The following is a 26669-nucleotide window of genomic DNA, read 5'->3' as shown; positions in this document are numbered from 1 at the left end:
GAAGCTGCTCAACAAGAGCACGTACTTGCTGTTTGATCATGGTTGTACCATAGAATGAATGTTGCAAATACTAATCACCTCTAAACTCAACACAGATACTGCCTGCAGAATCAAAACACAGCGGCATCTGATCGCCGATGATCGTGACCAATGAATAAATGACACTACGTCTATCTACTCCGCGAATCACATTTAAATGCCTGGCAGAGCGTTCATCAAACAACCGTCACAATTCTCTATTATACCAGTTTCGTATAGCGCGCAGAAAGAACAGACACCTATATCTTTCCGTACGAGTTCTGGTTCAAATGGCTCTGAGCACTATGGGACTCAACTGCTGAGGTCATTAGTCCCCTAGAACTGAGAACTAGTTAATCCTAACTACCCTAAGGACATCACAAACATCCATGCCCGAGGCAGGATTCGAACCTGCGACCGTAGCGGTCTTGCGGTTCCCGACTGCAGCGCCTTTAACCGCACGGCCACTTCGGCCGGCGTACGAGTTCTGATTTCCCTTATTTTATCATGGTGATCGTTTCTCCCTATGTAGGTCGGAGTCAACAAAATATTCTCGCATTCAGAAGAGAAAGTTGGTGATTGGAATTTCGTGAGAAGATTCCTCCGCAACGAAAAAACTCTGTTTTAATGATGTCCATCCCAAATCCTGTATCATTTCACTGACACTCTCGCGCCATTTCGCGATGATACAAAACGTGCTGCCCTTCTTTGAACTTTTTCAACGTACTCCGTCACTCCTATCTGGTAAGGATCCCACTCCGCGCGGCAGTATTCTAAAAGTGGACGGACAAGCGTAGTCTTCTTAGTACATCTGTTAATTTTCTAAGTGTCCTGCCAGTGAAACGCAGTCCTTGGTTGGCCTTCGCCACAACGTTTTCTATGTGTTCCTCCCAGTTTAATTGTTCGTAATTGTAATTACTAGGTATTTAGTTTAATTTACGGCCTTTAGATTTGACTGATTTATAGTGTAACCTAAGTAGCCGATTCCTTCAGCACTCATATAGATGACAGCACACTTTTCAATATTTAAGGTCAACTGCCATACGGGTATCTTTTCTAAATCGTTTTGCAATTTGGTTTGATCCTCTGATAACTTTACAAGACGATAAACGACAGCGTCGTCTGCAAACAACCTAAGACAGCTGCTCATATTGTCTCCCATATTCTTTATATGGATAAGGAACAGCAAAGGGCCTATATCACTACCTTGGGGAATGCCAGAAATCACTACTGTTTTACTCTATGACTACGAACTGTGATCTCTCTGACAGAAAATCACGAATGCAGTCACGTAACTCAGACGATATTCCATAAGCATGCAATTTTACTACAAGCCACTTGTGTGGTACAGTGTCGAAAGCCTTCCAGAAATCAAGAAATACGAAATCAATTTGAGATCCCTTGACGATAGCACTCAACAGTTCATGCGAGTAAAGAGCTAGTTGCGTTTCAAAAGAACGAGGTTTTCTAAATCCGTGTTACTGTGTGTCAATATACCGTTTTCTTCGGGGGATGTACATAATATACTCTGGTGCCACTCAATACAGTCCTTGAGGGTTACACTTTCTCCCCGGCAGCGCATGCTGTGTTACGATATTCCTCCGGAGGCGGCCATCTCCTGTATGTTTAACGGAGGACTTTCAATGTTCTTGACATGGACTTCCTCAGTTATCTTTAGCATAATTATCTCAACCGAATATCCACGGTTCGGTCTTCTGTTAATCGTCGTTCCATTTTATGTGTCCAGAAGAACAAATCCTCCTCAGCTACGTCTATTTAAGCTGGATGATACCGAGACAGAATTGATGGATTCGCTACAGTAATAACGCTGCGAACAGTACCAAACCGAAAACATAGATAAAAAGGAAATGAAATGCCCGAAGAACAGGCATTTCTTCTGTCAAATTTTATGACTCTTTAAATAATTACTTTCGACCTTTTTGTTATTTGGGATAGAATGAATGAGCAGCCTTGTCTCAATCAACGCTTCCAGGTCTCACCGTATGTAGCTCGATTTTCATTATTGCGCAGAAGGTAACCGAGGCTTATACGACAAATTAAGTTGGGTTACAGGAACGACTTAAAACACGAACGATAACTCTGATGATTACCGTTCCGCCACAGAGATGCCTCAGCTTGTCTCAGGCTCGCATTTTTGTTAAAATTTTTTGTCTAAAATATTTTAGAAAAGACAATTTACTAAATCTTTGACGATGTAGAAGGATACTTTTATTGTATCTTCAGTTAAAGAGTAGTCCCAGCGTTCATAAAAGATTTGTCAATGAACTTAACATTGTAAGAAGTGCCTAACTGCGCAGTTCAAAGTTTATGGAGAAAAGACTTACTGGAAAGTCACAGTCCCAGACCGTCGGCCATAGTATGAAGTTATTGATGTTTTCAGTCCGAAGACTGGTTTGATTGAGCTCTCCGTGACAGTCTACTCTGAGCGAGCGTTTAATATCAGCAGGAATACTGGAACCTAAATCCATTCCAAGCTGCTTACTGTAGTCAAGCCGTTGTCTACCTATAACATTTTTACCTCCCCCCCCCCCCCCCACCCCGCGCCTCCTCATATGCACTAACCTCCAATACCTCCATTTGTTGTTGCTGTTGTTGTCTTCAGTCCAGAGACTGGTTTGATGCACCTCTCCATGCTTCTCTATCCTGTGCAAGCTTCTTCATTTCCCAGTACCTACTGCAGTCTACAACCTACTGAATCTGTTTAGTGTATTCATCTCTTGGTCTCCCTCTACGATTTTTACCCTCCACACTGCCCTCCAATACCAAATTGGTGATCCCTTGATGCCTCAGAAGATGTCCTACCAACCGAACACTTCTTCTAGTCGAGTTGTGCCACAAATTTCTCTTCTCTCCGATTCTATTCAATACCTCGTCATAAGTCATGTGATCTACCCATCTAGTCTTCAGCATTCTCCTGTAGCACCACATTTCGAATGCTTCTATTCTCTCCTGTCCAAACCATTTATCGTCCATGTTTAACTTCCATAGAAATACCTTGAGAAACGACTTCCTGACACTTAAATCTGTGCTCGATGTTAAATTTCTCTTCTTCAGAAACGCTTTCCTTGCCATTGCCAGTCTACATTTTATAACCTCTCTACTTCGACCATCATGAGTTATTTTGCTCCCAAATAGCAAAACTTCTACTTTAAGTGTGTCATTAGCTATCTAATTCCCTCAGCATCACACGATTTAATTCGACTGCATTCCATTATCCTCGTTTTGCTTTTCTTGATGTTCGTCTTATATTCTCCTTTCAAGACACTGTCCATTCTGTTCAACTGTTCTTCCAAGTCCTTTGCTGTCTCTGACAGAATTACAATGTTATCGGCGAACCTGAACGTTTTTATTTCTTCTCCATGGATTTTAATTCCTACTCCGAATTTTTCTTTTGTTTCCTTTACTGCTTGCTCAATATACAGATTGAATAACATCGGGGATAGGCTACAACCCTGTCTCACTCCCTTCCCAACCACTGCTTCCCTTTCATGCCCCTCAACTCTGATAACTGCCATCTGGTTTCTGTACAAATTGTAAATAGCATTTCGCTCCCTGTATTTTTACCCCTGCCACCTTCACAATTTGAAAGAGAGCATTCCATTCAACATTGTCAAAAGCTTTCTCTAAGTCTACAAATGCTAGAAACGTAGGTTTGCCTTGCCTTAATCTTTCTTCTAAGATAAGTCGTAGGGTCAGTGTTACCTCACGTGTTCCAGTATCTCTACGGAATCCAAACTGATCTTCCCCGAGGTCGGCTTCTACCAGTTTTTCCATTCATCTGTAAAGAATTTGCATTAGTATTTTGCAGCCGTGACTTATTAAACTGATAGTCCGGTAATTTGCATACCTGTCAACACCTGCTTTCTTTGGTATTATATTCTTCTTGAAGTCTGAGGGTATTTCGCCTGTCTCATACATCTTGCTCACCAGATGGTAGAACTTTGTCTTCGATGTTAACAAAGTTCTCTCGTTCAGTCGTTCAGAAACTCTTTCTTTGCTATTGCAAAATCTTCATTTTGTATCTTCTCTCTACTTTTGCCTCCGTCAGTCCACCCCCCCCCCCCCCCTCCCCAAGTACCTAATCTTGTTTACTGCATCAACTCATTTCCTAAACAAATTCCCCTCAGCATCGCCTGATTCTGTTCGAATACGGCGCCACTGTCCTTGTTTTACTATTACTCATGTTCATCTTAAAATCTGTTTTTCAAGACACTATCCATTCCTCTCAACTGATCTTCCAAGTCCTCTTCCGTATCAGACAATTATTGGGTTGGTGCGAACGTTAGTAGCGTTCTTCTATAAGTTTAGTGAACACAATACACCTAACATAGACATTAGTCATCAATACTGTACTGTATTCTCCTCCACTATTCCCGACAGTCTACGAAAGCTTGGGTAAACTGTCGATTCCGCGACTGTAGAAATCACGTGGTTTGGAGACGAAAACCTCGTCGAGCCATGTTCGGAGCGCGTTTTCAACCATAAATGGAGTTCTATGAACGTTGTTCGATAGAGAACGGAGAAGGTGAAAATATGAGGGTGCAAGTTAGGCGTATAAGGTGGGTGCGGAATGACTTTCACACCCAAACAAACGTACAGAGTGTTTTTTTTTTTTTTTTTTTTTTTTGTCATTCTAGCAGAATGCAGGCGGATGTTACCGTGGAGGAACATTACTTCACGCAGTCTCCCTGGTCGTTGTTCATTGGCTGCGTCTGCAAGACGTCTAAGCTGTTCACAATAAATGTCAGCAGTGATGGTTACAGCGCCGCTAAGCTATCCTTAGTACAACACACCGTCGCTATTCCACCAGTAGCAGAACACTATCTTTTGTGGCTGCGCACAGGGTGTTGCTGCTTTGTTTGCGCTTGATCATTCCTTTCTTTTCCTTACGTTGGCATGAAGACACCGTTTCTCGTCACCAGCGACGATACAGGATACGAATGGTCGCTGTTGTTCAAGAGCCAACTGATGACGGTAAACAGAGATGCATATACGTCCACCCGCTGATTCATGTGATTTTAGCTTACAAGGGAAGGCCGCCAATTGTGAAATTCAGATTCGATTCATACTGCGCATAATAAATGCTCATGGCCAGAGGTGTAATGTGGCAAAGCAGGGAGATGCACTTCTCAGCCGTTGTCGAGAAAATCGACAGTTAAAATAAACCGTTGCTGTGAAATACTCTCTACGATTAACACTTTTTCTACAGCGTCGTGGCGCAGCGGTAAGCGCTCGGGATCGTAATCCGAAGGTCGCCGGATCGAATCTCCCGCCATGCAACCCTTTTTTTGTAATTCAAATGTGTATATATACACACACACATATATATATATATATATATATATATATATATATATATAAAAATTCCCGGCAATCAGTTGCAACAATTATGCATATAATAAGTTGTTGAAAGTCGTTTGTCGTGGAAAAACTGGCGACTTCGAACATTATTATGTTTTCCGCAAACAAAGTTGTATTTCACAAATGTTATTAATTGTCTTCCTAATGTTAACCACGTAGAATTAACAGAAGACGTAGAAACGATATTCCGAAACGAATACGTATAGCGCAAATCAAACGTTCGAATTAGAGTAGAAACCCCACGAACACCAATTTGCTGTGGCAGGTATGAAATATAAACTCCGTTACTCGCTCGTTACACTTGAAGGACAGATGTTGAATGGGCCGAAACGAGCCGCCGCATGACAGCGTAGTTGCCTGCTAACTTCGAAAGAAGGTAGATGCGGTCCCGAGCGCAAGTTATAACACCGTCGAAAATCAGTGCGGACGTGAGAGCTTTGGTATATATTGCTTATGCATGTTGGTGAAGGCGTATCGCTCTCCAATTATACCGCCTCCATTTTTCCGTTTGTTTAACAGGGTGTACCAAAGCTCTCACGTCCGCACTGATTTTCGACAATGTTATAACTTGCGCTCGGGACCGCATCTACCTTAAAAAACTAATAATTAAAAATAGTGTTGCATGATGCGAGATTCTATCCGGCGACCTTCGGATTACGAACCCGAGCGCTTACCGCTGCGCCACGACGCTGTAGAAAATTATTAATCGTAGAGACTATTTCACCGCAACGGTTTATTTTAACTGTCGATTTTCTCGACAACGGCTGAGAAGTGCATCTTGGTGCTTTGCCACATTACAACTCTGACCATGAGCTTTTATTATGCGCAGTATGAATCGAATCTGAATTTCACAATTGGAGGCCTCCCCTTGTTAGAGCATGCAGTATCCATAAATCAGATTTTCAAACTCCATTGCATGCGAATGTCGCTCTGTGGTGGAATGATCACATTAACGTACGGCTTTCCGGGAGGGAAGGAGCGCCTGGTCCCCGGCACGAATCCGCCCGGCGGATTTGTGTCGAGGTTCGGTGAACCGGTCAGTCTGTAGATGGTTTTTAGGCGGTTTTCCATCTACCTCGGCGAATGCGGGCTGGTTCCCCCTATTCCGCCTCGGCTACACTATGTCCGCGATTGCTGCGCAAACAAGTTCTCCACGTACGCGTACACCACTATTTCTCTACCACGCAAACATAGGGGTTACACTCGTCTGGCGTGAAGTGGACTGTGGTAGTCGTCGTGGGGTTGTGGACCACGCGGGGACGGAGCCTCTCCGTCGTTTCTGAGTCCCCGGTTAACATACAATACAATACAACATGAGGCATAAGCTACAATCCCGTCTCACACCTTTCTGAACTACCCGTACAGCCTCCCCTTGATGTCGATCGACTCATGATTGCCATCCGTTTTCTGTACGAGTTATGTATACTTCTCGCTCCCTGTACAGTTCTTTATCCCTGCTATCTTGAGAACTTGAAAGAATGTATTCCAGTCAACGTAGTCAACAGCTGTCTAAATCTAAAAACAATTTACACGTAGTTTCGCCTTTACTCTCACTTCACTTTGAAAGCAAATTGCCTCGCGTGTTGGTACATTCCTCTGGAACCAAAACTGAAGTTTCCATTCCTCTGTAAATAACTCGTGCTATTATTAGCAAGCATGGCTTTGGAAATTATATCCAGTTAATTCACTTACGGATAGGTACGCTCATTAACGCTTTGTGTAAAGTACATGACGGAATAGCTCCTATTGTGTTGGACGCCGTTAACAGGGTTTATGGTGCGTACTCCGATGGCAATAAGGAGAGAAGCTTAGACTTGTGCTTAAATCGTATGAGAAAATACCGAAGAAGTATTCAGTGCGTAGGAATCGGTAGATTTCCATCGTTAATTCAATTAGCGGAATCGACGTCAAGCGTGTTTGCCGTGCCGCTTGGATTCTAAGTACTTAAATATTTCGAGTTTCCCCTTCTTCGTTTTATTTTTAATACACATATTTTTTTGGTTTGACGAGCAGGTAGTGCGATTAGAAAAAGATTGCATAGTTTTGTCCCAAACGGTAACGCTACAGTAAACGTGCGGATCTAACTGAAAAGGACGTACCCTTCTTCTTGTAATACAAAGGGTCAAAAGACAAGTGATGCCCCAGGCCTCGCATCTCCAGTAACTATACAACAAGAAGTACCGTACTGTAATTTGTCCCATACACAACGATATGAACAAGAATGGTGGAACTAACGAGATCTGAGAGTAACAAAACGAACTAGCAAGAATTACGCACGATAAACTGTTTCTGTGGTCTACATCAGTGGCTTAAGGCCCAGGAAACTAGAGTTTATCAGACTATGTGACACACGATCTACACTGAGATCTCTTCTGTCACCACCATACAGGGTGTTTCAGAAGTGATGGTCAATATTCAGGGATATGACTGGAATGATAATTCGAAACAAAGGGTTAAAGTAAGCATGGGCTCCAATACGCTTCCCTTAAGAGCTATGAGCACTTGTTCATATTCGCTACTTTGAAACAAAACTCTTCTAATGAACAAGTGCTCATCACTTAAGTTGCGAATTTTAGAACACATGTTTACTGGACATTTTTGTCTTGTTTAGGTCCATACTACCACTTCCCAAAATATGTAGAAAAGCAAAGAGCTTGCAGTAAAAGATTTGTTACATAGTAGCGAAGATCATGAATTGCTCATAGCTCTGTAAATTATGCGTTTTAGAACCCTTCTTTACTTTAACCCTTTGTTTCGAATGCGGAACTGTCATGCAATCGATTTACATCATGCAATTAGTTACATGATAAATACATGTCTCATGACGCCAGTATTTTGCTCCTTTCTACTGCTCTAAACTTTTTTTTTTCAGTGTATGTCAATGCGACTGGGGAACGTAACTACCAAAGTAATGAATGTTCATGCGCTTTATGACAATGATCATTCGGTTGCAACGCTATTAGCCGACACTTGACACGTTACACATTACCTTTAAATTTCTTTTATTTGGACTATCTATCGCTAACAGAAGTTCTGATGTAACACGTTCGCCAGAAACAGCAGGATGTGGTACGCTTACTCGTAGCACCTCAACTAAATACTGTTTACATTAAGAAGTTGCCGAACGACATTATTTTGTAGGCTTTTTTTTCCGGCGATCGCTCGCTTTACTGAAACAGCTGGAAAGTGCGATCGCCAAAAGAAACAAAAATTTCAAACCAGCCGTTGTTTTCCCTCCCACTCAACTTTCAAGCGCAGCCAATCTGTAAACAACTCACTTTCGCAGACACAATATTAGCTTCATTTTATATACCGGTATAAATAACACTGGGGACACACTCGTTTGAGGGGACACAGTTCACTTATTTGAACAAATCTTTAACAGTATGTGTAACCTCGGAATCTATTCCCCTTAAGGAAGAATCCCTGGAATATTACGTAAACACTTATGTTTGTATGCTAGAGCGACGTTGGAAGATTTGATAGTAGACATGTTCTTCGGTACGAAACATTACATTACTGCATAAACAATGATACTGGCAGCACGGAATCACTAACACTACAAATATTCAAAATTACGTTTCACTTCTCCAAAGCACAAAATCAACTGAAAAAAAAAATGTTAAACATTTATGAATACTTCTGCTAGGTGTGATGATTTTTATTCCCCGCACAACAGCACCATTAAGACTATCAATTAGCATTTATCGTAGAATTATGGACTAGTAACACAACTTACTTTCATTATCAAATTTCCATTTCAGCGACTATCAGTAAAATATGAACATCAGCTGTACCTTAGATTTGCGGCTATGACAATGCGATCAATACAGAAAAGTTCTCACAAACATGGAATGCTTAACGATTCACTGTAATTGCAATGTTGCTTAAACGAGGGCAGAAAACATTACACGTAGCAGAATCAGTCCAGCAAATAGCCGAGAAGTTACGATACCATGTATTTAAATGAAAAATTTATACAGTTCAGCCAATGTCATGTTCACGCGTTCTTTTCGAAAACACAATGAAATAATGAATCTGAATGTCCCGTTGTAAAAACATAGTTTACGAATGTTACACCAAAAGTTTACCAATTTCGCATATATACCTACTACTAAGTGAAACACTAATCCATTTTCTCTTGGATGCAATATTATGTTTAATAAGATAGTGATGCGGGCATCGCGCGTCACAAGCGCATCAAAACATCAAACAAACATTGGTAACTTATAAAATGTGAAACTATGCAGATGGGTTCGTGGAAGACAACCCCAACTTGAAACATCTGAATCTCACGCGTACGGAAATACGACAGCTAAATAATATTGCAGAAGGTATATATCAAAATTGTTCTTGACTAATTCAACAGAATAACAAGGATGTGTGTTACCAAGGTTACTTACCAAATACACGGTGGCTTGACGGGTGAAGTATTTGAAGATTCTGCACCTTCTTTGGATTCAAGGGATGTAAATTCCCGTTCGTGCACTGAGATTTCTTCCGATAGAAGTTCCACAGATGCTTCGTCTTTTCCTACATTTTCACTACTAACAGAAGCCGCACTGACATTTCTAAGTTTTGCACTAGAGTTGTCGGCACAAGTCTCCCCACGATTTGTTCCACATCGTATACACTTCGTACGTTCGGTGGGATTTATCAGGGTGCACCGTTCACAGTGCCACTGAAGAACAGAAGCAATGGAGCCCATTCTCTCAGAATCATGGCTATTTTCCCGTTAAATACCATTCGATGCGCAAATATTTTCTGACAGCTGATCCACCATATTGACGCAATTGTTGCAGAATTATAATTGTAAACAAATCTTGGATTGGTTGACGTCTAGATGTTCAACCAATCATAAAGGATTACTGAATCCTTTTGGTCTTACGTTGGCATTGATGTTGTATTTATCTTTACTGCTTTGATTTGGTGGTACCAAACATTTTGGTTGATGGCGCTAGAATAGCAGTGTTGCAGATTAGCCAACATCTTAGCTTCAACATTAGGAATGCTGCAATATTTCGACCCATAAAACAGTTTTCCACAACTCTTCAACGCAAAACGAACACGACGTTAAAAATATCAAAACCTGGACGTCCAAAATGCCTTTTTGCTCTTTTCAGCTGACATTGTAGCCTAAGTTTCATTTTTCGATGTTGGCTGCGCCCGGTCTACGACGCCCGTCAGGCATATGTCGTTGGCGATGCGCCATACCATCTAGCGGTCAAACTGAGAACTACATCTGTGCAGACAAGGGGGACAGCAACAGCATGAAGATTCTCAGATGCACGAGTCATAGCGAAGGCGACGTAGAAGCTAAGATGTGTTTGTGGTGATGCGATGACAGTGATACAATTTGTATACATCTGTATTCTGGTTTTGTTTTATTCATGACAGATATGTCAAGTAATAGCCTCGAAATTGTTCATGAAGGTTGGCTAATCAAGTCTCCACCGACAAAGCCTATTTGGAGAGCGGTGAGTTTTTGTTTTTCTTGTCTTTGGACGTGATTATATATTTCGTTAATAAATCGTACTTCTGATGGGCACAAGTGTTTAATGAGAATCATCCTATTCATAAGCACTCTGTCCATTTACTGCTAACAGCTATGCTCAGCCTATGTGTGTTACTGAAAAGTAAAAGTTGTACTTTGTGACTTACTACTACTGTAGTGAGGCTAGTGTTGTGGACATTACTGTTGTGTAAAGTTTACTCGTTTATCGTAGTTTGACAGTTTTATCGCTGTGGATAACTTCTTCGCATAGCAGCTGTCGGGCGAGAAGCAAAGAAGTTATCTCCGTATTACATTCTCCAATATTTTTTTGTTGTTGTTTACAGTTTTGGTGTAGTTGCCTTCCTCGCTCTTGTGAGCAGTTGGAAGTAGTATTGTGATCAAATAACTCACTGTATTGAAAGTTAACTGATGGAAATGTTGAAACTGTATCGAGCAAGGCTTCTGAATGACTGTATGTTTCCACAATGCGTATGCACATCACATTGCTGACAGAGCCAATAAGTGTAGCTATAGATGTCTGCTAGCAGCCTAGTATTTTTCGTGTTTGGGGACAAGTATTGACCATTATACTTGTCATAGTTGACAAGTTGTTGTTATGCGTAATTCATTGCAGTTAAAAAACTTGGTGAATTACTGTCATCAGTATCCGTAACGTTAGGTTCATAAATTTTCGGACAAATTTATTGCAATGACTGTGCCGCAAAAATCTTTATTTAACGAGATTTTCGAAACTAGCAATATATCTGTGTGTGTGTGTGTGTGTGTGTGTTCAATATGTTAAATTTAATTTTTTTTTTTTTTTTATTTTTTTTTTCGTGAAACTTTAAATCTCGTTAGCTTTAAATTAGACAAACTATATCAACACGTTGTTAACCAGGCTGTGTTCTGTCTACAGCCTTGATAGTGTCTAGTACTTTGACAGTTCTGCGAGTAAATACTGTGGAACACAAGTAGTATACTTCGTTTGCCTTTCTTTTTCTGCAACTGTTTCGTTAACTCTAGCTTCTTGCGTTGCCTACTGTAGTCACTGTATTTACTTTCTAAGCGCTAGTTCTGCCAGGAGTTCTCCAAAAGCCAAGCATTACTCTCTGCATTCTATACATGGTAGTTCTTTGGTATTTTATACGCGGGCGTTTATGCTAAAGTAAAATTGTTAGTTAGGTTCGATAGCATACATGTCAGTTCTCCGGTTATTTAAAGTGAATACATGTTTAATCCATTTAGAAGGTACAGTTCAGAAGTAGGCCTACATCAGTGGAAGTATTGTAGCTTATACGTCCAAGTGATTCTTGATGTTTGAAAAACCGCATACCCCGTTCCTTTTGTTGTAACATTCATTTGGCAGTATCAGATACAGAGCAGCTTCTAACGAACAGGCCCAGCAGCCATATGGAAAAAGACTAGAAATGTCCATAATTTTTTGGTGTGTTTTTCTGGCTAGACATGCCCATAATTTTTTCGTGAGTGTTTTTCTGGCAGCTGCAGAATATGCTCAGACCTATACCGAATCCGCATCCTGCGTACGTTTGTGTTGTTGCCCGTGGTAGATCTGCTGTAAGGCTACAGTGAAAACACTCTGATGTAGTATTCTAAGCATTATTTTCTGCCAGCTTGTGAATTTTATTTGCTCATCAGATTATTTTTGTAGGTTAAGAAACGTATTTGTCGAAGTAATTGACTGTGAGTCTAGAGATTTAAGTGGATTATTTTTCGCTCAAATGCGATTCTATACCGGTTTTTCTCTGAGCTTATATACCTTTTAGATAGTGTTATAAGGTATTCTCTTCAGTCAGAATTTAGTCACATCGGCGTTTGTGCAGCTGAACAAGTCCTCGTCACCTATTTACATTTCTCTTCATTTTTACTTCTTAAATAGGCCTTGGAACAACAGAATCTCAGTGTATTGACATCATAAATTTTTGTTTATTCTAGGTTTAATTTGGCTGAAACAAATTCGAAAATTTCTTTTGTCATTTGTTTTACACTGTGCTAGTGACTAATTTGTAATCAGTCATTACAAACTGTTGCTAATGAATTTTTGAGCTTTTAATCTAGAAATATTTCGTACCAACCGCAAAGGCAGTTATTAAAACTTCACACATTTCTCGAATTCGTAAGCAATGTGTGTATAACAACACACTTGCCATTTCTCGTTTACTTTTGTGACCGGGAGGATCGCGGGTCTAATGTACGGTTTCCCCTCGTGTTTCATTCTTTTAGATTTTCAGTGGTTCGCGAAATTAATCCCGGCAAGGACGGCGATAAATCGTCGCACGAAGTCACGTCAGCTCCTTTCCTGAACCTCGCAATTGGCGCTTGGAATGCGACGTAGCTATTTCGGTAGTCTTAGTTTAGTCTCGTGAGGATTCTAAAAAAGTTTTAATGCAGTATAGTATGTAATTTTCAGCAGCCTAGTGCGCATAGAGGTATTGTCCTACCATGTACTTCAGTCATATATGCTGTAAAAAGACGAAAGAATATGCGTGTGACACTCAACCGCCAATGTTTCGAGGAAGTTAGCGCCACTGAAGCAAGCGTCCCTACGCCGGCGAGTGCAGAGGCGAGCAGATAAGGGCATCAAGGCTGTTGACGGGCTGCCTCGGGATCACAAAAGCCCACCGCTGAAGCTGACGGAGTGGCTGATCGCCCCCCTTCTTTTCTCCTTCGCATCCCTCCCACCCTTCGCCTGTGGAATCCGCAGAGCTCGCTACTGCCACGGTGAACAGGAGCGATAAACTCGGCCAGCTGGCGAACTCACGAGGAATGACGTGGGAGGAGAAGTGCCCCTATCTGCAATTGTATTTATAGTATGTGGACTCCCCTGCACATTAGCCCACAGGCCATTGGCAGCGTTGGAATTCCGCTGACGAAGCACAGATTCCGTTGTCGTTTGCTAGTGAAGTTAAAGCTACGTTAGCCTGTCAGAGTTGCAGTCGGAGTACATGTCAGTTGTAGCTGCACGCGAAAGTGGAGAAAAGTGCTTGGTCTGGCAGTGCATCACTGTTGGTAATAACAGGCACTAATGTTTTGGACTTATTTCCCATTTAGCTCAATGCAAGTTATCGAACGTTATCCACGTGGGGACCTACCCCTAAATGCGGTTAAGAAAAGTTAGCCAAAGAGGGTGCTAAATCGGTGAACTGAGTGCATGATCCAACAATTCTTACTTCTCATTTATTTTATTATTGCCATAACACTTTCTTTGCCCTATGAATTATTTTCTTCCGTCAGAGTCCTTTTTACGTGTATTTGCAACGGTTTGTTTAGAAGAGCTGAGTAGTATTTTGAGCCTTTCTCATACCACACAGGCCATAACCTTTTTCGCCTTAAGAAATTTTGATGTTTGCAATTTCCGCTCAATCTCTTGATTACCGTTTCTCCTGGCGGGAAGCGTTGAACCAGCATCTGATCCAAAGCGCCAGCTCGGTACACAATCAGTTGGATTCATTTTAAATCGGTCAGAAATCTAAGCAAAATTTGTGTTTTCATTTGCTGTCCGTCAGTAGATGCATCCAACTTGCGCAAAGCTGTATCGTATTCTTGTATCACATTTAATTCTTCCTGTTAAATGCAACAAACACTTTTTTTTTTTAAATATGCATGTTTAATCGCCGATTGTAAAATATCACATGGAGTGAGCATTGGGGTGCCACACTCCTGCGCGCTGCAGAAATTTGTGATGGATCGCGGAGCTCTTCTTTGAATCTTCATAATACATTCCGTTACAACATTTCGTTAAGACTCCCAGACCAATGAACAATAATAAAGACATTGGCTTAACTGTGCCAAGTCATGTTATATATGTTTATGAAGATTTGAGGAAGAAAAGTGTTGAATTCACCCTACTGTAAGAACGTTTTGTCATGCAGTGTCACTTTCCGAAGAGTGTGACACAGTTGCTGCCTCAGCATGGCCTATATGCGAGCAAATATGTAAGTTTCTGGGACACTGACTGGCCAGTGCACACAACGAAGAGTACGGTGCGTCGGAGCAACCATAAGATGCTCATCCTGCCCCAGTAGCACATTTCCTACTTGTAAAAAGAATTGCGCCTGCGCAGGCCTAGCACCGTGCGAATGTACTGGACAGAGTCGTCACCCCCCCCCCTCCCCAGTCACCAAAGACGGAGTTATTTATGATGCCTCCCCTGTCCCCCTCCCTTTCCACCTCACACACACACACACACACACACACACACACACACACTCCAGTCGACAGTTCAAAGACCTAAAAGAGACGGAGACGCCAGTGTTCTGGTGCAAGTGGTACTGTCTCCAAGACGCATAGTTTGGGCCGGGCGCCGGAGAAGATTCTCCCGAATGGCCTTACTGACCGTTAAGGTGCTACATGTACCAGATCTTATCCGGGCGCTGTTCGGACTGCCACCACCGAACATTCATTACGTCTCTCTTCATCTGTACCACGTAGGCGTCCAGAAGGTCGTTTACTCTGGGAGTATTTCGAAGAAAATTGCTGAAGGCATGCACTACTATCTGGTGATAGGTCCATCCACATTCTCGCAGGCATTCAATGATTGTCTGTTCAAGTGGGAGTACTTAACTGGCCGGGCTACGATTGTACCATAGAGCAACATGGCTGTTATTCATTCACATCGGAAGGAAGTGCTACACACACGGAGACGAGCGATTTCCGAGATTACGTCTGGGTAGTACACCTGGCCATTCAGTTGGCTAGCAGGCACATAAAAATATCTGAATGACGCTAACAGCAAACTAAACAGTTTAAACGCCGTGTATGACACCTTATTTCAGCCTAGGCTTTTGTCATTCGCTCACTCGTACTTACTTTTGGGTTACATCGACCTCAGTTTTATCAGACAACGAAGAGAATTGATGAATTAAGATTTACTTCATAATTTCTGTCTGATTCCGGTCAAGCAAAGAATGTGCTCTCTGGAACGGTTGACGCTAACAGAAGCAACACTGATTGTTAGAATGTGTGCTTCTCCTACTGCGGAGGTGAAATGTAGAAGGAAAATGTGAGTTTAGCGTGCAGTCGACGACAAGTCGTCAGAGACGGAGCGCAACTTCAGACTGAAAAAATAAGGATGTTGGCCACGTCGAAAGTAAAGTTCTATGTACCGACTTGGCAGAAAATCCTAAGAAATTTTGGTCTTATGTCAAAGCGGTAGGTGGATCAAATCAAAACAGAATGTCCAGACACTCTGTGACCAAAATGGTACTGAAACAGAGGATGACAGACTAAAAGCCGAAATACTAAATGTCTTTTTCCAAAGCTGTTTCACAGAGGAAGACTGCACTGTAGTTCCTTCTCTAGATTGTCGCACAGATGACAAAATGGTAGATATCGAAATAGACGCCAAAGGGATAGAGAAACAATTAAAATCGCTCGAAAGAGGAAAGGCCGCTGGACCTGATGGGATACCAGTTAGATTTTACACACAGTACGCGAACAAACTTGCCCCCCTTCTTGCAGCGGTGTACCGTAGGTCTCTAGAAGAGCGTAGCGTTCCAAAGGATTGGAAAAGGGCACAGGTCATCCCCGTTTTCAAGAAGGGACGTCGAACAGATGTGCAGAACTATAGACCTATATCTCTAACGTCGATCAGTTGTAGAATTTTGGAACACGTATTATATTAGAGTATAATGACTTTTCTGGAGACTAGATATCTACTCTGTAGGAATCAGCATGGGTTTCGAAAAAGACGGTCATGTGAAACCCAGTTCGCGCTATTCGTCCACGAGACGCCGAGGGCCATAGACACTGGTTCACAGGTAGATGCCGTGTTTCTTGACTTCCGCAAGGCGTTCGATACAGTTCCCCACAGTCGTTTAATGAACAAAGTAAGAGAATATGGACTATCAGACCAATTGTGTGATTGGATTGAGGAGTTCCTAGATAACAGAACGCAGCATGTCATTCTCAATGGAGAGAAGTCTTCCGAAGTAAGTGATTTGAGATGTGCCGCAGGGGAGTGTCATAGGACCGTTGCTATTCACAATATACATAAATGACCTGGTGGATGACATCGGAAGTTCACTGAGGCCTTTTGCAGATGATGCTGTGGTGTATCGAGAGGTTGTAACAATGGAAAATTGTACTGAAATGCAGGAGGATCTGCAGCGAATTGACGCATGGTGCAGGGAACGGCAATTGAATCTCAATGTAGACAAGTGTAATGTGCTGCGAATACATAGAAGGATAGATCCCTTATCATTTAGCTACAAAATAGCAGGTCAGCAACTGGAAGCAGTTAATTCCATAAATTATCTGGCAGTAGGCATTAGGAGTGATCTAAAATGAAATGATCATATAAAGTTGATCGTCGGTAAAGCAGATGCCAGACTGAGATTCATTGGAAGAATCCTAAGGAAATGCAATCCGAAAACAAAGGAAGTAGGTTACAGTACGCTTGTTCGCCCACTGCTTGAATACTGCTCAGCAGTGTGGGATCCGTACCAGATAGGGTTGATAGGAGAGATAGAGAAGATCCAACGGAGAGCAGCGCGCTTCGTTACAGGATCATTTAGTAATCGCGAAAGCGTTACTGAGATGATAGATAAACTCCATTGGAAGACTCTGCAGGAGAGACGTTCAGTAGCTTGGTACGGGCTTTTGTTGAAGTTTCGAGTACATACCTTCACCGAGGAGTCAAGCAGTACATTGCTCCCTCCTATGTATATCTCGCGAAGAGACCATGAGGATAAAATCAGATTAGAGCCCACACAGAAGCATACCGACAATCCTTCTTTCCGCGAACAATACGAGTCTGGAATAGAAGGGAGAACCGATAGAGGTACTCAGGGTACCCTCCGCAACACACCGTCAGGTGGCTTGCGGAGTATGGATGTAGATGCAGATGTCGTTTCCAAAGGAACTATGCCGACATTTCAGTTAAACGGTTTAGGAGAACCTAACTAGGATGACCGAACAGACCTTTGAACCGAAGTCGTAACAAATGCGAGTCCATTGTCTTAGTCTGAGGCTTGTCACGAACGATAATGCTATCGATACAGTAAACGTCAGTAAACTTATTGAAATGTAAGAAAGCCTATAGAGGATCAACGGTTGGTGGACGGTCTGGCAATTGAACTTGATGGTTAATAAGTGCAACCTCTTGTACATAAACAGACGGAGAGATTCACTACTGTTCGATTGCGAGAAGTCACTGGAAACAGTAATTACGGAAAATTTATAAAAGTAACCATCAGAGGCTGTCTGAGATGGAATGATCACTTACAACAAATTTTAGGAAAAGTAGATGCCAAGCCGAGATTCAATGGGAAAATCTTATAGAAGTAACTCATACCCCTAAACAAATCATTTACAAAATACGTGTCTGACCAAGTCTTGATTATTGCTCATCAGTCGTACCATCACTAATGTAAAAGATGTAGAAGATCCAACGAAGAGCGGCTCGCTTGGTCACGGGACCTGTTTGTCGGCTCGAGAATGTCATGAATAAGCTCAACAAACTGCATGGCGGGCGTTACAAGGGAGGCATTGTGCATGACGGAGAGGTATACTCTCGAAATTCCGAGAGCGTATGTTCCAGGAAGAATCGGTTAACATATTATGTCTTCCTATGTAAGGGTCACGAAATGATCACTACTGCAAAACTAGAAAAAAAAGAGCTCATGCGGAGGTTTGACGAAGTTATGTCTGTACGCCACACTCGAATAGAAGAATGAAGGGGAAAACGGTAGTGGTACCACGCACTGAAGCGTGACTTGCAGAGAACGGATGTAGAACCACTGTGTCGCCTCTCTCTGTATATTTAAGAAAGTTCTGCCTCTAAATGTGGTACAGAGGAACACGCAGTAGACGACACATTAGAGGATAGTCCGCTTCATGCACCCGAAGGTGGTTTGGACAATTTAAGTGAAGTGACCAAAGTGTTTTGACCGTGCGCACAAGACTTAAGTTGTAATGATAAGAAGAGTAAAAGAACGGACCCACAAAATTAGAGACCAATATCCGTTACATCGCTTTACTTTGGATTTCTTGAACATATTTTCAGTTAGATTATAATAAATTTCCTTCAGACGAATTTGTCAGAATGAGTGGTATTGAGCTATAGAGCCTTTCGGGACGAGAAAGAACTGAAGAAAAACAAGTCAGACTACACCTGCATGTAACATGTCAACGGAAAGAGTCTCATAACTTTTGTTAATGCAATTGATGTCCTAACCATTTTGCATAGTTGCAAAAGTTTTCTCTGGTGGAAGACAGAACTGTACTTGTAACACCTAAGAATCACATAGGCAAAATGTAGGCTTGACTTAACATGCCACATAGAATAATGTTCATGACCACGAACATGTTGGTACGGGGTACTAATTGTGGTAGAAACTGGATGTTCAGTTGTAGTTGAGATTCACCACTCATTGGGACTTGTCTTTTGATTCCCAGCTGATATGACTTCCCAACCTTCGCCAAATTAAGAATAAGTGCTGGTGACACCTCAATCCACTTCACTGCCTCAGTAACTCTAACTGGAGTGTAGACCACTCTACCCTCTTGCAGGTCTACAAAGCCCTGATTCTGCCCTGCCTTGATTATGGGAGTCTTGCACATGGTTCAGCATCACCCTCAGCATTGTGGGTACTGGACCCCATTCATCATTGTGGGGCCCCACTTGCGACAGGAGCCTTCAGAACTAGCCGTGTGAACAGTCGAGACTGGAGACCCTCAATTAACTATGAGGTGCCAACAACAGCTCAGCAGCTGTACGCGTTCGTAGCTTCCCTGAGCATCCCAACTACCATGTCGTTTTCCCTAGAAGCGAACTCCACCTCCCACTACATTGAACCAGAAATGGGTTCAGAATTGCTGCAAGCCCCCAGTGTCTCTGTTCAGAACCACAACTTCCTCCACTGTCGCCTCTGGTTAGGGAGTCATCACATCTGCTCCAACAGCTTGTCACTCCACCCTCAGATTTGTCTCGAAATCTCCTTTGGTCCAAAAGATTTCGTTGACCCCACGATTTTTCGTCGCCTGTACTTGGCTCTCTGAGTTTGGAAGTGGTATTCACCAATGGTTCAACAGTTGACGGACAAACATGCTTTGCATACACACATGCATGGTACCATGAATTCCACTCTCTGCCAGACGGCTGCAGTGTTTTCATTACTGAATTGATGGCCATTAAACTAGCTATTTGCCATGTTCGTTCTTGCACTGGCAAGAGTATCATAATCTGTAGTGATTCCCATAGCAGCCTTCAGGCTATACACCATTGCTAGTCTCTTCACCCACCGGTCATGGCTATCCAGGATTATGCCTCTGACCTCCTTCAAGCTGAATGGCCAGTCGCTTTCGTTTGGACCCCCCGTCATGTTGGGATTTCTTGAAATGAATGAGCATACTGGTTGGCCAAGCTGGCCGCCAGGATCCTGATTCTGGAAATCATGGTCCCAGAACCAGACCTTCGGTCACTTATATGCTATCGATTGCTGGAAGTCTGGAACTGAGAATGATCTGCCCTGATCTCCCCAGACAAACTGAGGACAATTAAGGAGACCACGACCACGTGGCAGTCTTCCCTGCATGCTTCTCACGGGGAATCCATCGTCCTCTATCAACTCTGCATTGGCCCCACTTGGCTGACACATGGTCACATTCCCCGACGTGAGGATCACCTCACTGCCAATGTGGAACCCACTTGATGGTGCTCCACTTACTCATAGACTGCTCTAATTTGGCTGCTTTGAGATGGCATATTAATCTTCTGGACAGGCTACCTATGGTGCTAGCAAATGATACCAAAGTGGCTGACTTAGTGTTAAGTTTTGCTTGTGTACGTGGTGTCTGTTCATCCCTGTAAGTTAATGCTTTTTGGTTCATTGACTGCCTGAGGGGTTGGTGGGGCAGCCCTCTCCTGCCCCCCCCCCCCCCCCTTCCCCGAGGGGTCCCTTGTCTGCCATTGCTCGGTGGCCCAGCCTGGCCTCCAGCGATCCTACCTTTTTATTCTTTTTCATTTCTCGGCTTTAATGCCTTGTCTTGATTGATCTTTTAACGACTTGTCTGGGCGATCTTTTTTTCTGGGTGTGTACCTCTATTTTATTTTACTTTTTCAGTTTTTTCTACTTACTGTGTTAGTTACGCTTGGGCTTTCTAGGGTTTGCCTTTCGCTTTCTTCCTTTGACGTCAACTCCAGGTTTTCCACTTACTGCATGAAGGGACTGATAACCTTGTAGTTTAGTCCCTTTCACTCCAAACGAACCACCCAACCAACCGATGTTCAAAGTAGATCGAATCAACTTGGAAGTATTTCAGTAATATGGCATAAATTTCTAAATCTCATATCTGTTCTTAATCTGTAATGACATGGTGTATACAATATGTTCTTGTAAGTGTGATCCACGGATAAATAAAACTACTACTATCACTTCTACTACAAATCTACAGGGGCAACTGAAAGCACAGACATAAACACCACAATACCAAGCCACTGTTCCTGAAGTTTGGCAAAAAGAAGCAACTACAGTTTAAGAACGATAGCTTCAAATCCATGGAGTGTAAAGTTCCACCTCCATCTTGCTCTGATCCTGCCAGATGTGGAAATAGGATCATAATGTAATCAGTTTCTGAAGGTAGTCATACGCAGAAAGAAAGAAATAATTTAAGTTTTAAAAATGACGAAGAGACCAAGTATAGTAGTAAATATTCTTGTCCAGACCCGCTCACTCAACATTTCCGCACACTTGGCAGCTATTAGAAGCGTGTTGTGTGTTATGCAGATTGCTGCATATAAACTCAAACATTCGATTTGCTAATTGCAGGAAGCAAGTACCTTATGTACTGTAGATGTATATTTCAGTAGATGATGCGCTTGCTTTTCAGATTTGATGTTCTTTGACCTTTCACCTGTCTAATATGAACCCCAATGTAAATGGTAGGAGGACATGATCTAGTAAGAAGAAAATTATTTCTTGGGTGATAGACACGGCTGTGCTATTTGTTAGATGCCAAAAAAATTCTGAACGAGGAGTCACCTTCTGGATAAATAGGGCTAATATCTTTTTCAGGAGCAACATCTTCACCGTCCTCGTCACGAAAATCAAACAGTCCATCCTCACACTCAAGACTGAATTCGGATAATAATGCTCCCTGTACTTAATTTTCTGTTCTTGATTTAAAGCTCGAAGCGCCACATTCATAACGAATACAGAAAAGATAACATACAAAATTTGTACACTGGCTCCATACGGGCTCTGCACTTAATATTTCTATCGAATGATTGACCTGTCCGCATGTCCTCCATTAGGTATCAATCAACACTGGATTTACATAGGTAGGAGCTAAACATACAAGTCAGACAGCGCATCTTCCATTAAAAATTAAACTACAAAAACAGACTGATCCTGGTGTACATTTATAAGTTTGAAATTCCAAGAAGAGAAGAATCGATAGACTTTTCTATAACCCCCTGATAGTTTCCAAATTCCCCTGTCAGATTCGTAGGACATGTGGAGACAGGCGAATAGATAATGTAATCACTAAGTTGATGTCTGCGGTGGTGTTAACATCGTTTATCACCATCTGTTAGACAGGGGCAAAACAAAACTCTCACTAAGCGCAGGTTGCTATAAGCATGCCGTAAGAAGTTGAAGCAGCTTGTAGGTACGTTAGATGGTGCTGACTCTATAGTCTTAACTACAGGGCGGTCCAAAAAAATGAAAGAAAGTAAACCATTGTTGTGGAAGAAAGACAAAAGGCAAGAACATTACCCTATTGTATGAAATAGGGATATGAGTGACGTTTAATGCACAAGATGCTCGAAATGTCTACCGTCCCCGGCTAGATTGGTATACAGCTGGTTCCGAAACCATCATAACGCGCCGTTATAGTGCGACTCAAGTGCATCGGTTGAAAAAAAAATGGTTCAAATAGCTCCAAGCACTGTGGCGTCTGAGATCATCAGTCACCTAGACTTAGAACTACTTAAACCTAACCAACCTAAGGACATCACACACACCCATGCCCGAGGCAGGGTTCGAACCTGCGAACGTAAAAGCAAGTGCATCAGTCTCACTTCTGATGGCTCATTTCAGGTCCTTAGTGACTTTAGAGGATTCCTACAGATCCTCTCCTTGATGTAACCTCATAAGAAGTCGCACGTATTGAGATCCGGAATGTATGGGTGCCACTCAATCCCGTGGCCCGTGGATTTCTCTGCATCTAGTGCAATCAAACGCCCACCAAACTGCAGTTCTATGGGGTCGAGCCCCATCTTACACGAACCGGTAGCGGCGAGTCATGTTGAAACAGCCTGCTTCTGGGCGAAAGTGCCGCTCCAGTGACTCTCGAGGCTTCACTCCTGTGACCATGCCGTCAATGAATATCGGACCCATAAGCCGCTATGACGGTGAGCCACACGACACGGTGACCCTTTGCAGTTGCAGTGGCGAGACGACTGTATCTCAATATTGCCAGTTTCGTTTGTCCACGTAACCATTCAACTGAAAACGGGGCTCATCACTGAACCAAATCTTGTATTCAGTCATGGCACCATTTTAAAGTTCCTCGATCATGTGGTTTTGCGAAACCTCTCCGCCGCACAGTGTTCCCCTGCTTGAGTAGCTGGCACATTTGGACGCAACCTTACTGCTTTCGTGAGGACGCGCTCCCTGTTGTCATCGGTAACAACTGTGGATTTTCGTCCCGACGCCTTGCTGCTTGCATCCGAAATACTCCCTGTGGATTCAAATCTGGCCCTCAACCCGTCAATAATGAAAATCAGAGTGAGATGAGAGCCAGAACAGCGACCATATGATACCGTGAAAATCACTGCGACTTTTCAGTGCTATAACGTACCTTGCGATAACCAGCTCACTAGGTGTTCTTTTCTGTCCCTCTCTGACAGACATGCCCGTCGAACGTTAACATTACTGCGATTATTTTCATAAAATTTTCTTACGATAAATATCTTTCTTCCAAGGTCAATGATTCCATACTGCTGCTTCTTTATTTCCGGTAATAAGGCATTCACGTTAAATGTCAATATATGTGCTATTACAATATGGAAGAATTATACTTACATCAATACATGTGAAATCAGGATCTTAACATACTCTTTCTCATGTTTTTTTGGACCATACTGTACCAACATTGTCCACACACCACGCTAACATTGAGACTGCTGTTTGCTCCAACTTTCTTACTCGAGTTGCGCATGCGCACAGGCAGTTTACTCTTAACCGTGACACTCAACCTCACTGAAGGTGGTGCGCATGGTGCTATCATATTAGTTTGAATTTGGCAGCAATTTCAGTAACTTTTCGCGAAGATGGAAAAAGTGTAGTAGTGTTCAGTGAACCTCTTTTTGCTTTTCAATGACGAAATAAAAAGCGGAATTTTTCCAGCGACTCTTCACCATCAGTGACAACAGTCGTTAATTCAACGCATTTATACGCGCTTGAGCAAACGTTTTTGACAAGAAAGTTCCATGACGTCCGGCAGAAGGGATCGATAACATTCCATCAGAATTTCTAAAATCAATGGGGGGGGGGAGGGGGGGGGGGGGAAAGTGGCAACAAAACGACTATTCACGTTGGTGTGGAGAATATGAGTCTGTCGACATACCATCTGACTTTCGGAAAAGCATCATCCGCACAATTCCGAAGACGGCAAGAGCTGACAAGTGCGAGAATTACCGCACAATCAGCTTAACAGCTCATGCTTCCAAGCTGCTTACAAGAATAGTTTACCGAAGATGAACAAGAAAATTGAGGATGCGCTAGGTGCGGTCAGTTTGGTTGTAGGAAAAGTAAAGGCACGAGAGAGGCAATTCTGACGTTGCGGTTAATAATGGAAGCAAGACTAAAGAAAAATCAAGACACGTTCATAGGATTTGTCGGCCTGGAAAAAGCGTTCGACAATGTAAAATGGTGAAAGATCTTCGAAATTCTGAAAAAAGTGGGGGTAAGCTATAGGGAGAGACGGCTCATATACTATATGTACAACAGCCAAGAGGGAGTAATAAGAGTGGACGACCGAGAACGAAGTGCTCGTATTAAAAAGGGTATAAGACAAGGATGTAGCCTTCGGTCCTACTGTTCAATCTCTACATCGAGGAAGCAGTGATGGAAATAAAAGAAAGCTTCAGGAGCGGAATTAAAACTCAAGGTGAAAGGATATCAATGATACGATTCGCTGATGACATTGCTATCCTGAGTGAAAGTGAAGAATTACATGGTCTGCTGAACGGAATGAACTGTCTAATGAGAACACAGTATTGACTGAATGTAAATCGAAGAAAGACGAAGCTAATGAGAAATAGTAAAAATGAGAACAGTGAGACACTTTAACATCAGGATGGATGGTCACAAAATAGATAAAGTTAAGGAATTCTGCTATGTAGGCGTCGTTGGTGATTACCATTGACGGACGGAGCAAGGAGGACATCAAAAGCAGACTAGCAGTAGCAAAAAGGGCATTCCTGGCTAAGAGAAGTATACTAATATCGGCCTCAATTTGAGGAAGAAATTTCTGAGAATGTACGCCTGGAGTACAGCATTGTATGGTAGTGAAACATAGATTGTGGGAAAACCGGAACAGAAGAGAATCTAAGCATTTGAGATGTGGTGCTACAGACGAATGTTGAAAATTAGGTGGACTGATAAGGTAAGGAATGAGGAGGTTCTTCGCAGAATCGGAGAGTAAATGAATATGTGGAAAACACTGATAAGGAGAAGGAACAGGATGATAGGACATCTGTTAAGACATGAGGGAATGGCTTCCATGGTACTAGAGGGAGCTGTGGAAGTCAGAAACTGTAGCGGAATTAATAGATTGGAATACACCGAGCAAATAATTGAGAACGTAGGTTGAAAGTGCTACTCTGAGATGAAAAGGTTTGCACAGGAGAGGAATTCGTGACAGGCCGCATTAAGCCAGTCGGAAGACTGATGACAAAAAAAAAAGTCAGAAGATCAAAACCGATTGAAGAAAGATTTAAACAAGATATGTGTGGCACGAAAAGTGGTAATTGATTCTAAAGAGTACAAAGTGTGAAATCATCCAAATTGTTACTAAAAGGAATCCGTTAAATTTCGCCTACCCGATGAACCGCACACATTTTGAAGCTATGGGTTGAACTGAATATTTAGAAATTACAATTAAGATGATCTTAAATTGGAGCGGCCGTAGCCGGCCTTTGTGACCCAGCGGTTCTAGGCGCTTCAGTCTGGAACCGCGCGACCGCTTCGGTCGCAGGCTCGAATCCTTCCTCGGGCATGGATGTGTGTGATGTCCTTAGGCTAGTTAGGTTTAAGTAGTTCTAAGTTATAGGAGACTGATGACCTTAGATGTTAAGTCCCATTGTGCTCAGAGCCATTTGAACCATTTTGGGCGACCGTATAGGTATTGCTGTGGGCGAGGCCAACCGACGGCTACGTTTTATTGGATACAACAAATCCACTGGACGACGTACGCTACACTTGTCCATGCGGTGCTGGAGTATTGCTGTGCGGTGTGGGATCTTGGCCAGGTAGGAATAACAGGGAACAGCGAGGAACTTCAAAGAAGGCAGCTCGTTATGTACTATCGCAAAATGGGAGTGTGTGTGTCACGTATATTATAAGCGAGTTAGGATGGGAATAATTAAAACAAAGGCATATTTCGTTGCGGCGAAATCTTTTCAAAACAATTAAATTACCAACCTTCTCCTCAGAAAGCGAAAATACTTTGTTGAAAAGCACCTACATGGGAAGAAATGATCATCGTAATCAAATAACGTAAATTAGAAGTCGCACGGGAAGATTTAAGT

General features: G+C 42.4%; 2 protein-coding genes across 5 annotated transcripts in view; one reads left to right on the top strand and one right to left on the bottom strand.

Annotated features, from left to right (window-relative positions):
• LOC124623025 (calpain-D-like) overlaps positions 1-10274 on the bottom strand; it is a 517886-nt gene extending 507612 nt beyond the window's left edge. Inside the window, 1 exon segment of the mRNA XM_047148816.1 lies at positions 9804-10274. Within this exon segment, the coding sequence (XP_047004772.1) occupies positions 9804-10108 (305 nt within the window). The 5' untranslated portion in view covers positions 10109-10274.
• Positions 10275-10691: 417 nt separating this feature from the next.
• The window catches only part of LOC124622425 (protein daughter of sevenless), a 243346-nt gene continuing 227368 nt past the window's right edge, over positions 10692-26669 (top strand). For all 4 annotated transcript variants that reach the window (XM_047148121.1, XM_047148119.1, XM_047148120.1 and 1 more), the window contains exon 1: positions 10692-10877. In XM_047148121.1, the coding sequence (XP_047004077.1) occupies positions 10791-10877 (87 nt within the window). In that variant the 5' untranslated portion in view covers positions 10692-10790. The remainder of the gene's footprint in view (positions 10878-26669) is intronic.

The sequence above is a fragment of the Schistocerca americana genome, chromosome 7, assembly GCF_021461395.2.
Source record: "Schistocerca americana isolate TAMUIC-IGC-003095 chromosome 7, iqSchAmer2.1, whole genome shotgun sequence".
Lineage (NCBI taxonomy): Eukaryota > Metazoa > Arthropoda > Insecta > Orthoptera > Acrididae > Schistocerca > Schistocerca americana.
The sequence above is the reverse complement of the archived record's forward strand: the minus strand, read 5'-3'. Positions and strand labels throughout refer to the sequence as shown.